The sequence below is a fragment of the Tasmannia lanceolata genome, unplaced genomic scaffold (genome assembly GCF_043159265.1).
Source record: "Tasmannia lanceolata isolate RefF3 unplaced genomic scaffold, GAP_Taslan_0.1 ptg000018l, whole genome shotgun sequence".
Classification (NCBI taxonomy): domain Eukaryota; kingdom Viridiplantae; phylum Streptophyta; class Magnoliopsida; order Canellales; family Winteraceae; genus Tasmannia; species Tasmannia lanceolata.
Window position 1 is genome coordinate 16,058,607 of NW_027518695.1, and position 13,474 is coordinate 16,072,080.

The 13,474-nt window shown below is 37.3% G+C and overlaps 1 protein-coding gene across 2 annotated transcripts; it reads right to left on the bottom strand.

The window, feature by feature from the left end:
• Window positions 1-739: 739 nt before the first annotated feature.
• Window positions 740-9,048, bottom strand: LOC143851959 (GDSL esterase/lipase At2g31540-like). Of its 2 annotated transcripts, none has more exons than XM_077361472.1 (3): window positions 8,178-9,048; window positions 2,055-2,316; window positions 740-1,117 (listed from the first exon to the last, which is right to left on the bottom strand). In XM_077361472.1, exons 1-3 carry the CDS (start codon window positions 8,784-8,786, stop codon window positions 927-929), a joined length of 1,062 nt encoding a protein of 353 aa, XP_077217587.1. In that variant the 5' UTR covers window positions 8,787-9,048; the 3' UTR covers window positions 740-926. The 2 variants fall into 2 exon arrangements, with proteins under 2 accessions (XP_077217587.1, XP_077217588.1); XM_077361473.1 differs by lacking the exon at window positions 8,178-9,048 and adding an exon at window positions 3,325-3,978.
• Window positions 9,049-13,474: the final 4,426 nt, after the last annotated feature.

The window sequence follows — 13,474 nt, forward strand, 5'->3', positions numbered from 1 at the left end:
CAGTAATATTGGAAATTTTCACATCCCCAATCTACTACAGCATGTCTAGTGTCATATCTCAGTTGTTCTTGAAAATCCATTAATCTACATACAACCCCTTGAGCTCGAAAAATAGGTATAGGTCCAAACTTCACCTTGTTTTAAGGTATAAGTAGGATTCAGGGTTATAGGAAGAGATTATATGATGCGAGCGTGAAATCCGGTATTTTTCATAATTAGGTTGTATGCCGTACATCATCTCCATAGGATGATTCCTAACCATCTGATCTATAGAACTTTCTCTAACGTGCAATCCCTCTACATGATTGGCATAGGATTTAGGATCATTCTATGGAAATGGTCTACAGGGTACGGCCTATTTAGTTGTCGCCAACAAATGAACGGCTTGGATCATCATGTAATTGAGCAGCAGTGTCCTCTTTGGGTGGAAAATTTTTTATAACAATTTTTGCCTCTTTAATTAAAAAACCTAATAAAACTTCATTTCATTCTGTCCTCTTTTTAAGCAAACGCTGGAATCTGCCGAAACCGTAATACGATGCCGATTCCAGCGGAAGCAATCCAATCCCACCTATGTTACACGAATGGAATGCTTAAATAGTAGGGCCTAATGACACCAAAGCCAACCCTAATCACACAAATCTAAGACCCAATTAAATGTACCCTCTCATTCCTCGCGTATGTGATCGGATCAATCGCGACCGCAAACAAGAAAATCATGCGGGTTGGGAAGAAGATCTAAACCGTTGATTTTTGTAGTCCTTTATCTTACTCGAGGAATGTCGATATTCTACAAGATCATCGGTCTTGATTTCACACACATGTCACTCAGTCTTGATTTCACATACGTGGTCTTTCTCAAGTATTATTGGATAAAAGTAATAACACAGAATCAATGATATTATTAGGGAGGGGTGTGGAAGTTTTTAAACCAAGTTTTTGAGGATGTTATCAACCAAGGAATCGGTAACTATTCGATACACAGCTTCAGTGGGATGAACAGCGTCCCAAAACAAGCTTTTAGAAGAATCTGGGCACGGTGGAGTGAGAACGTTGCAGAGGGGTCCCACCTCCAAAAACCCTGTCCCACAACATCCTCTTGCAGTCGTAACAAACCCTGTAATAGACAATGAAAAATGTATAAAACAGTAAGAGGAGTGCTGAACTGGTAATATCAAAACAATAAGCAGCAATGCTGGCGGGGCCCATATATATGGGTGATCCTAACCCCTCAATTCAGAGACGTTTCTGCCTTCACAATCATGTTTAATCACTACAAATGTGAGGGTTAGGTTCATAGTATGGAAAATATTTTCCAACTCATTCTATATTTGGTAGGACCCGCCCCGGAATACTATTCTTGGAGAAATATTATGGTGCCCGATCGGGGCATGCTCTTGTAAAAGAGTGCCGCCCTTAATTATACTAGTTGAAAAAAGGGGGCTGTCGTTGGATCAAATATCAAGGGTGGTGCCTCTTGCACGAGCATGCCTGATCGGGCACCGTATAAACACTCAATATTTTTGCTCCTGTGTAATGGTTTTCGAAAACAAATACATTTGTTGTGTGGTCAGGTTACCTTTTGTAGCAACCATGACAAAAACCACAAAGGAGAGTTAGCTTATATGGTAAAAAACTTGTTTCATACAATCACAAATCATAATTAATAATAAGGGATTTGCTAGGTTATTACATGGAAGAGTTTTTATATGGTGGTCAACCGTGAAAATCAGACGAGCAGGGTGTCAAAATCCTACCCCTTAATTTTTTATCCTGGTCAAACCACCTTTTTTGACTTCCCACTTAGATGAAAAATCAAGAGGCATGGTGTCAGCCCTTTTGATTTTCATGATCGGGTACCATATAAATTATCTACATGGAAAGCCATTTCTCAGCTCGCTTTTCCAGGAGAAGAACCATTAAATCTGCTAAAAGGCCTATGGGCATGTTCTCTCCTGCAAAAGGACACGGCCCAAATTGCCTAGAAAGTCCCTAATAATAATCTTTCAAGCATAAACAGTTCAAAGTTGAGAGAGAAAGAGAGAGATGGTTACCATATTTGTTAGGATTGTTGATCATCTCCATGGTCGGATCGTAAATGTTGACGTAGCTGAATTTGCTTGTTGAAAGCTCAGCTTGCATTTTAGGCAACAGATTTTGGAGCTTGGAATTATAAACAATGGCGTCTGCATTCTGGTCATGGAGGCATTTTCGTTCTGATGGCTTCTTGAATTTTGCAGTTATTTGTAAGGGCACGCAGCCGATTGGAGGAAGGCCAGCTATGATGAATTTTCGACCTCCAAGATCATAGATTAGCTACACATGAATAGTAATAATATTACAAAAAAAATGTTGTGAATCTAAAGTATTTAGCCATGTAAGAAAAGAACAATATAAAATATCTAGCTAATTATGAAAATAGTTTAATTGATCAATTTTCATTAGGAACACATTTCCATTAATAAAATAGGACAGTGATCAACGAGTGCAAGTTTTAGGTTAGAAAGTCATGTAAAACATCAATCTAGAGTTTGACGGAGCCAAAAACTAACAAAGAAATCAAGCAAGCATATAAGATCACAAGTACACTTTACCATCGACAAGCAAGAATTTATACAATATCCCAACGGTAATCTTAGGGGCCTTTTGGATGCGCGTATTTTAGAGTCCTGGATTTCCTTAAAATTGTAGTTGGGAGACAAGAGAAGGAAGAGAGCAGTTGTCGTTTTCTGATTTCTAGCCCTTCTTTCCCACAGCAAGAGAGCTGGCGATCGCCGCATATTTCCAGGTTTAAGAAATCGCGGGATGTGGGATCTCACATATTCTAACAAAATTGTTTCTCATTTGTATCTCATATTGTTGCTTCTTGTCGTGACAATTTCCCATACTATATGTGTTAGCCCAAGGGGAAGGATACTATGAGAACCTTGGCATGGCCAAATGACACTATGTCGACGATACATGGCCATCCTCAACTTGTAGCCAATGGAATGTGAAAATCAGAACCTACAAACATTTCTAGAAATTGAATTATAGAATTTATACTTGAAAATATATTACATGAAATATTTATGGGTCCACTTGTGAAAGAGGGCAGAAGATTGAGAAACTTGAGAACGTGGGAGTGAGGGGGGCATATAAAGCTCCTAAACATCAGGGAAAAAAAAATTCAAATAAGTAATTTTTTTCACTATTTTTAAGGATTTTGGATGTTCTCTCAAGTCTCAACTGCCACCAACTCAACTCAACCTTAAATAGAGAGAAAGAGAGAACTCTTTAAGAAATATTTCCCAATCAATCCTTAAATAAAGAAAAAGAGAGAACCTTGACAAGATCATGCAGCTTTTGTTGTAGAAAATCTTGATATTCACTAATGTTAAACAGCACCCTCCTTGTGGGCAAATCATAGAAGTTGAAAACGAAGTCATTTGTTCCTGCACTAATCAAAATCAAAGCACCATTAATAATCTTAGAACTCTCTTCATCACCTACCACTCCTCTAAGCCTATGCAGATAATCCTTAAACATGTCCAGTTGCCGCATCACGGGAATAACGCCGGAGAACGCGGTGGTCAGTTCATCGAATCCCGACCCCGACGATGCAAAACAGACACCCGTACGAACATCATTGTCGGTTAGTGTAGGATCTAAGAATGGAGGAATGGTTTTCTTAAGTCCTAATCTAGAGGCTAATAAATCCGGCACGAGCATTCCATCGGAAAATCTTCCAGTCGCCTTTTTTCCCAGGAATTTAAGTCCATATGGTGGGTGATCAGCTCTAAATATGGTTCCCACATAGTTGTTGTTGCCCGTATCGACGGTCGAGTCGCCGAACACTAGGATGGCGGGGAATTTCGCCGACGCTGAAGATTGGCATGTGGAAAGGGTAATAGTTAAGTGCAATATGAGGAGGGAGAGAAGAATCGTAGACATGGTTGTGTGAGATATTTGAAGGGAGAGATGGGTTATATTAAATAACTGGGTTAGGATCAATGGAAGATTGCTTTAATTTGGACAGACAATCTTAATTTAGATGTAAAGGTTATCCTCGTGACTCTGAAAATCTTCTGAATCTTCTAAATTTAGATGGGAGATTTTGAAAAATCTTCTAAATTTAGATCGAATTCTTCTTCACTGTAAAGTCCTAATATAGCTTCTAATCCAACTTAGAATTACTAAAACCTCTACAAAACCCCGTAAATTTATGTTTGTCAGTATTAATTTTACAAAGAGCTTTGATTTGTGAGAAAGATTATAACGGATTTTTGAAATTTTTATATTTAGTAACGTGGAAAGAGGCATTACAGCGTGTAACGTGCATGGATGTGAAAGGACTACTCCTTTATCTCATGAATCAAAATAAATTAACTCGTGCCCCTTATTTTTTAACGTGAAAAAGGTATGTTTAGATGTGTGTCATTATCATAAATAAAGTCTGGGCTAATACAAGACGTATTAGAGACAGTTAAAACAAAGGCGTTTTCATATGGTGCAAGGCCCCCGTAGAGTATAATATTTTTCAAAAAAGTATAGTACGGTCCACACTATAGGAAGATAGAAACCGTCCATTTGATGGGCTACGACTTAAATAGGTTGTGCCCTAAAAATTATTTCCATAGGATGATCCCAACCCTCCGATCTTTAGAGGCTTCGATAATATGTAGTATCTAGTACTTTTCAAAAAGTATTGTACGGCCCATGCCATTGGATGATCCAAAGCGTCAATTTGATGGGCCAGACCTGGCAAACGGGTGGGCCGGGCCGGGCCGGGTCAACCCGCGGGTGATGCGGGTGCGGGTCACACGGGTCGGGTCAGGAAATGACCCGCATTTTTGCGGGTCAGAATTTACGTGACCAGCGCGGCCCGCGGGTGGGCTGGGTCAACCCGCGGGTCACCCGCAAATTCAAACAGTGGTTAAATTCAAACGATTTTTTTAATTTAGGAAAATGTTAAAACTTAAAAGTAGGGTATGGCCGTCACCGTGGGATGATCCAAACCGTCCATTAGATGGCCCACAGCCTAAATAGGTTGTGCCCCAAAAATCATTTCAATAGGTTGATCCCAACCCTCCAATCTATAGAGGGTTAGGATCAAGCGATCAACCCTCTAACATTCAAATCGGAGGGTTGGGATCAACCTATGGTGCTAGCCATAACCTATTCAGGCATCAAACCCTTAAAAAATAGATTAGCATGACAAAATTACCATCCTTTGCATTAGAAAAAAAAGCCATCTAACTAGATTAGCATAACAAAATCACCACCCTTAAAAAAGCCAAGTGACTTGCAGGTGCCCGCGGGTTGACCCGACCCGACCCATGTTTTTGCGGGTTGGGTCACCCGCGGGTTAGTTTTGACGGGTCACTAAAACTCAGACTCGTGCCCCCAAATTTGCAGGTGGGTCGGGTCGACCCGCCGGCACGGGTCGCTTTTGCCAGGTCTAGCCACAGCGTAAATAGGTTGTGCCCAAAAAATCATTTCCATAGGTTGATTCTTGACTTCCAATATATATAGAGAAGAGCATATTGTGGAATCCTCTAAAGATGGAGGGGTTCATATCATCTATGAAAATGACTTTTGGGGACAACCTATTTACTCTGTGACCCCATCAAATGGATGGTTTGGAGGAAGGCTAGCTATGATGAATTTTCGACCTCCAAGATCATAGATTAGCTACACATGAATAGTAATAATATTACAAAAAAAAAATGTTGTGAATCTAAAGTATTTAGCCATGTAAGAAAAGAAAAATATAAAATATTTAGCTAATTATGAACATAGTTTAATTGCTCAATTTTCATCAAGAATACATTTCCACTAATAAAATAGGACAGTGATCGACGAGTGCAAGTTTTAGGTTAGAAAGTCATGTAAAACATCAATCTAGAGTTTGATGGAGCCAAAAAATAACAAAGAAATCAAGCAAGCATATAAGATCACAAGCAAGAATTTATACAATAGCCCAACCGTAATCTTAGGGGCCGTTTGGATACGTGTACTTTAGAATCCTGGATTTCCTCAAAATTGTAGTTGGGAGACAAAAGAAGAAAGAGAGCAGCCGTTGTTTTTTTTTAATTTCTAGCCCTTCTTTCCGACAGCAAGTGAGTTGGCAATTGTCCAATGTTTCCAGGTTTTAGAAATAGCGGGATGCGGGAGAGATTTCTAATTCGAAAACCTGGTTTTCTTACTTAAAATTCAAGAAACGCTGCCAGGACAGCATACCGGCAATTTGATCATGACCCTCTTTTACCTCTTTTCAAACTAAAACCTGGATTCTAAAATCCGAGTATCCAAACGGCCCCTTAGTGTAAAAGATTTTTGCATTACAAAAATACCCGTATAAGACCTCGTAGCTGGCATCATAAATGTTGTCCTTTAGGCCCATGTTGTAATTGCAAGGAGCCGTAGGTAGGAATACACACGGGATACATTTCGTGACATAAATATAAAAAAACGTCTTTGTTATGGACTCCACTTGGTAAACAGTACTCCAAATTATGCAAATGCCACATGAGTGATCCCCACAAGGAGAAGCCTTGCCTCATCTCATGCACGTGCATCTGAAGCTATCACATAAAAGCTTAGCAAATCCCCTTTTCTACATATGTACGTAGGCTAATTCTTACTTACGGTAAAATTTGATAAATTTAGGATTTCACTAATTCTTAGATGAATTACAAAGAGAATTAATGGTGCTTATAAAGAGCACTTACATGATAAATATGGAATGAAATCAAGATAACTGTGGAAAGAGAAGAGAATGGAAGATTCTATTATAGCCTAATTTCTAATTCAATCTTATTGCTTAATCTAGCTAGGTTACCTTTCTAAACCCACTTGCCTAATCTAGCACCATGGTGATCGACCGGTGTGATTTCAACAAAATCTGACTGTGAGATCTTGCATATTCTAACATGCCCCCTCAAACGTAGGATTTCACTAACTCTTAGATGAATTACAAAGAGAATTGATGGTGCTTATAAAGAGCACTTACAAGAAAAATATGGAATGAAATCAAGATAACTGTGGAAATAGAAGAGAATGGAAGATTCTATTCTAGCCTAATTTCTAATTCAATCTTATTGCTTAATCTAACTAGGTTACCTCTCTTAACCCACTTGCCTAATCTAGCACCATAGTGATCCACCGGTGTGATTTCAACACCATCCGACTGTGAGATCTCACATATTCCAACAAAATTGTTTCTCATTTGTATCTCATATTGTTGCTTCTTGTCGTGACAATTTCCCATACTATATATGTTAGCCCAAGGGGAAGGATACTATAAGAACCTTGGCATGGCCAAGTGACACTTTGTCGACAATACATGGCCATCCTCAACTTGTAGATGATGGAATGTGAAAATCAGAACATACAAACATTTCTAGGAATTGAATTAGGGCTCGTTTGGATGCGGAGAAGATTTTGATTTGGATTTATCACATTTGCAGCTCTTTTTGCATTGTAATTTGGATGGGATCAAATTCTTGGATTTCCAATTCAGCAACTGACAGTGAAAAAAATCAGATTTCCAAATAAGCTGTGGAAATAAGAAATTGGAAATCCACAGATCTGGCAGTTTCCTTCACCCTCTTTGCTCCTTGACCTCTCCGCTCCAATAGGAAGCACCCACTTCCCTCTCTCTCTCTCCCTCAACATGTGCTGCCGGATCTATTCATTTTGTATTCAAAACTCAATTCCAAATCCAAATACAATATATGAGGTATCCAAACGGGCCCTTATAGAATATATACTTGAAAATATATTACATGGAATATTGATGGGTCCACACGTGAAAGAGGGCAGAAGATTGAGAAACTTGAGAGAGTGGGAGTGAGGGGGGCGTATAATGCTCCTAAAAATCAGGGAAAAAAACCAAATTCGAATAAGTAATTTTTTTCACTATTTTTAAGGATTTAGGATGTTCTCTCATCTGCCACAAACTCAAAGTCTCCCCCCCTCCTCTTCCCCCTCATACAATTGGGTCCGCGAATATTTGATGAAATGATTTTCCATGGTTTCCAAACATGACCTTAAATTGCTAATCTGTAAATACCAATAATGATTGAGCCAAACGTTTAGTTTTTTAAGAAATATTTCCAATCAAAACTTAAATAGAGAGAGAGAGAGAGAGAGAGAGAGAGAGAGAGAGAGAGAGAGAGAGAGAGAGAGAGCACCTTGACAAGATCGTGCAGCTTTTGTTGTAGAAAATCTTGATATTCACTAATGTTAAACATCAACCTCCTTGTGGGCAAATCATAGAAGTTTATAATGAAGTCATTTGTTCCTGCACTAATCAAAATCAAAGCACCATTAATAATCTTAGAACTCTCTTCATCCCCTACCACCCCTTCAAGCCTAGCTAGATAATCCTTAAACATGTCCAGTTGCCGCAACACCGGAATAACACCGGAGACCGCGGTGGTCAGTTCATCGAATCCCGACCCCGACGATGCAAAACAAACACCCGTACGAACATCATCGTCAGTTAGTGCAGGATCTAAGAATGGAGGAATGGTTTTCTTAAGTCCCAATCTAGAGACTAATAAATCTGGCACGAGCATTCCATCGGAAAATCTTCCGGTCGCCTTTTTTTCCGGGAATTTTAGTCCATATGGTGGGTGATCGGCTCTAAATGCGGTTCCCACATAGTTGTTGTTGCCCGTATCGACTGTCGAGTCGCCAAACACTAGGAGGGCTGGGAATTTTGCCGGCACCGGAGATTGGCATGTGGAAAGGGTAATAGTTAAGTGCAATATGAGGAGGGAGAGAAGAATGGTAGACATGGTTGTGTGAGATAGAGGTGGGTTTTATTAAATTACTGGGTTAGTATCAATGGAAGATTGCTTTAATTTTGAATAGACAATCTTAATTTAGATGGAAAGGTTTTCCTCGAGAGTCTGAAAATCATCTAAATTTAGATGGGAGAGACCATATCGAATTATTCTTCACTGTAAATTCCTAATATAACTTCTAATCCAGCTTAGAATTACTAAAATCTCTACAAAACCGCGTAAGTTTATGTTTGTCAGTATTACTTTTACAATGAGCTTAGATTTGTGAGAAAGATTATAATGGATTTTTAAAAATTTTATATTTAGTAACGTGGAAAGAGGCATTATCGCGTGTAACGTGCATGAATATGAATGGACTAGTGGACTACTCTGTATCTCATGTATCAATATAAATTGGAACTCGTGCCCCAAATTTCTTAACGTGAAACAGGTATGTTTGGAGGTGTGTCTTATCAAAATAAGTCTGGAGTTAAAACAAAGGCGTTTTTATATGGTGTAGGCTCCGTAGAGTATAATATTTTTCAAAAAGTATTGTACGGTCCACACCATAGGAAGATAGAACCGTCCATTTGATGGGCCACAAGTTAATAGGTTGTGCCCCAAAAAATTATTTCCATAGCATGATCCCAACCCTCCGATCTTTAGAGGCTTCTATAATATGTAGTATCTAGTACTTTGTAAAAAGTACTGTACGGCCCATGCCATTGGATGATCCAAAGAGTCAATTTGGAGCTTGGAGCCATGGAAAGTGGAGCTTAAGTTGAAGATTTCAAGACCAAGAGAAGATCCATGGAGTTAGCCTTACTTAAGATAGAAGACCTAACGCCATGAAGAATTGAAGATCAAGAAGTCGAGTCAAGTCTTAGTGTGTAATTCTAGTCACTCTGTATATGTAGATAATGGCACTAGAGAAGTTTCAAATCATTCTAAAATAATTTTTAACAAAAAGTAAAGTGTCTAAGGTTGTCAAAATACACAAGAACGTCAAAATCCGATAAGAAAATAGGGAGATGTGATTTTTCGAAGTTGACATAAATATTCTACAAACATGTAGAAGATCGTGGCCCTGCATGCAGTGGCGGAGCCAGAATTTATACAAAAGGGGCGCAGGTTACACATAAGGGGGGCAAGTTATACATAAGGCTGGGCCCAATTGAGTTGGGCCTATTAAGGAGTTCGGCCCAACTCAACAGGTGCCTCTGCCCCCATATGCTACATGTAGCTCCGCCCTGCCTACATGGTTAACCATAAAATTTCCAGAAACATGCATAGACAACCGTGGCACTGCACGGTAGACCGTCCACGGTCGAACGTGGAACGGGACGGTCGACCGTCCGAGGGACTGGCCCAACAGGTACTATACACTAGAATTAGCAAGTTCATTTAATTAAAATGCCCCCTTCTCTATAATTGATATCAGAGGATATTAATGGATCTAAATGACTTCATTACTAAATCCAAATCTCCCGTTTTGAAGACCAAAGATTTCTTTGTTAAAGCAATTCCATTTTAAGTCTCCATATACGTTACACAAGTACTACTTATGATAGATATTAATGGATTTTCTTCTAAATTGACACCTTCCCTTTGGCATCTATCTATTATATATATATATATATATATATATATATATATATATATATATATATATATATATATATATATATATATGTGTGTGAGGGCCTTTAAAGTGGATGGCTTGGATCACCCAAATAATGTGGGCCCCCACTGTATTTTAAGCTAGTGGGTAGAGAACTCTCTACACATATGTGTATGAACCGTTCTCTCTCTCTCTCTCTCTCTCTCTCTCTCTCTCTCTATATATATATATATATATATATATATATATATATATATATATATATATATATATATATATATAAAGCTGAATGTGGTAATTAAGCTAGGGTGGCACCCCTACTGCATAGAATGAATGTTGCAGACTTTCGGCTTCTTTCCGTTTTTATGTTCATAATTTATTGCTGATTTATTGCCCTGCCCCGTTTTCAATTTTTAAGTTGAGGGCTGTCGAATCGGGGATTTGCACAATAAATCTGCTTCAACTCTTATTCTTGCGCTTTCATCATATAGCAATAAATCGGTTTTTAATAGAAAACGCAATCCTAATACAACATAATAGTTATCTTTCCTCCACTTTTTAAGAAACGATTAACATAGCTTCTTAATAGCAGTCTTCTAAAACGTTTCCCCATTAAATTAATACATTACATCCCCATACCACCGAGAGAATGTTGTTTTCTTATTCATTCTTCTCTAATCATCGGGTAAATAGGTTTCTTTGATTATATGATAGCTCCAGATGTGAGACTAAAACCATAGTAATATTTTGGAGTGACAGAAATCTACTCTAGTAATATTCTTTTGGCTTAGATCATCAGTTCTTCTTAGTAATATTCCTTTGGCTTAGATCATCAGTTCATCTGTTGCTCAGTAGATTTGCCGGGCTACAAAAATGGGAGTCATAGGATGATCCTAACCCTTCGATTTGTGGGCCCATATTTGGACGGCATGGCATGGTGTAGAAAACACCACAACCCTTTGGTATGATCATTGCTTACAATGCATGCATTAGCAATAACTGGCCTTCTTTTTGACAAATCATAGAAAATATAATAAACAGATTCATTGACAAATAATTGAAATTATTTGCTTTACCATGTTTTAAGCAGTTTTTGCATTTATATTTTCTTTGTCACTTTGCATGGGGTTTCTAATAATATTTCATTATTATTAGAATCAAATAGTAGTTCATTATAAGAGAAATCATTAGGATCATGAGAACGACTATTAGAAACTATATTTATCTTGCTCTTACAATTTTTTTCTTCCCCATTAATACCTAATTATTTTGTACAATTAGCTCTTTTTTTTTTCCCTTTTTTGTAAATTCATTTCTATTTTTTAGCTGTGTTGTTTATTGTTACTTTCTTCCTATTATAGCTTATTTTTACTTTTTTAAATTTCTTTATATTTTGGCCATTTTTTTGCTGTATTTTTTTTGTAAATTCCTTTCTATATTTGGCTTTAAACTTTCGTTGTATTTTTATTTATTTCATTTTCGCTTTATATTTATTGTTAATTTCTTCCTAATTTGGGCTTCATTTTTATTTTTTTAATTTTTTCCGAATTTCTGATTAATGTCTGATATATATATATATATATATATATATATATATATATATATATATATATATATATATATATATATTATTTTATTTATTTATTTATTTATTTTTTTCCCCGTAACTGTTTGTGCTAATGTTCTTATTTTGCTTCATTCTTTCTAAAGTTAAGTGTTTTTATTTTGGATTTTGCTTTGGATTCATGTTTTTTTTGGCGAGATTTTATGAATTCCATTGTTTTTGCACTTAAATTTGTTATGTATTTCAATTATTAAGTATTTTAATTATTCAATATTTTTGGTTCAAAATATATGTACTTGCTTCTTTGGATGGTTTTCTTATGGCCTCTTCTGTTGAAATCTTTTCTATATATTCTGTATGAATGTTTCTTCTTTCTTTTTTTGTTATTATTTATTTTTTTAATTATAAAGCTTTCTTTTTTGGACCGCATCGCACGGGTCTGCAACTAGTTTGAAAGTATTTTCCTCAGCATCGCACGGGTTTTACCAAGGAGCCTTCGCCACAACCTTTAATTGGCTTTCGGTATTTCTAAGGTTATATAAGCTTCTTTGCAGCTTCCAACTACCTTTTTCTGGAAATAACTATTGATGTTGGCTTGAACATTTGGTAGTGTTTAGAAATGGTTTCTATCTATTTTTTTCATTTGAATAATTGGTAAACTCTCCCTCTCTCTCTCTCTCTCTCTCTCTCTCTCTCTCTCTCTCTCTCTCTCTCTCTTCAGTGAGACTTTTTGGAGATTTCCAGTCCTGATTCCTTACAAGCACTCCAGGAATCCTCCTCTTAAAATCACTCCAGAAGATAGTTTCTTTCTTTCTTTATTACTTGCCCCTTTTCCTTTTCTCTTTTTGAATATCTGTTTACTTAATTTTAGTAAATATGTGTATGTCTTCCAGTTTATTATAGTGGTTGTTTGGTTTCGTTCTTCTTTTCTCTTTTGTTGTGAATTTCTCCTCCCTTCCCCCACATTCTTTCTTTCTTTCTTTTTAAATGATACCAGTAGTTTAGCTAGAGGTGCACTTCTGAGTTTGAGGCTTTAGTTGTTCTACACGATGGAGTGTTTTTTCCTTTGTAATTTTAAACTAATCACTTGCGCCTGTTCTAGCCCTCATGTTATTTCTTGATTTCCAATTGCATGATTTGACTTGAATGTACCATGTTATAATTCTAACATTGAAGGAATCACAAAATTGCACAGTATGGGGGAATTTGGGTTGATTTTTTGGGTCATGGGAGATCTAAAGCAAGGCCTCTAAAATGTAGAACCTAGATCAATCAAAGGGGGGCCATAATAAAAATAAAATCACGGACATTAGAAGTGCATGCTTCTAATTGTCATACCAATATGGATTTTTTTGAGGAAATATCAGTCATGTCCCCAAGATGATGTGGTCTTGTTTGTACTAGCCCTTGGAGAACAATTCATGCCCCTCAATTACCTCATATGCCTCTCATTCCTAAGGGTGCCCAAGTCACCCACCCTTGTGATATCTTATAGGTTCGATTTTTGGGCTCCTT

Bases quoted from the DNA above. Each gene is read 5' to 3' on its own strand.
- LOC143851959 (XM_077361472.1), bottom strand. From the start codon at position 8,786: ATGTCTACCATTCTTCTCTCCCTCCTCATATTGCACTTAACTATTACC. The intron at 2,317-8,177 runs GTGCTCTCTCTC...ATTCATGTGTAG, and splicing joins AGCTGCACGATCTTGTCAAG to CTAATCTATGATCTTGGAGG. The intron at 1,118-2,054 runs GTAACCATCTCT...TGTCTATTACAG, and splicing joins CAACAATCCTAACAAATATG to GGTTTGTTACGACTGCAAGA.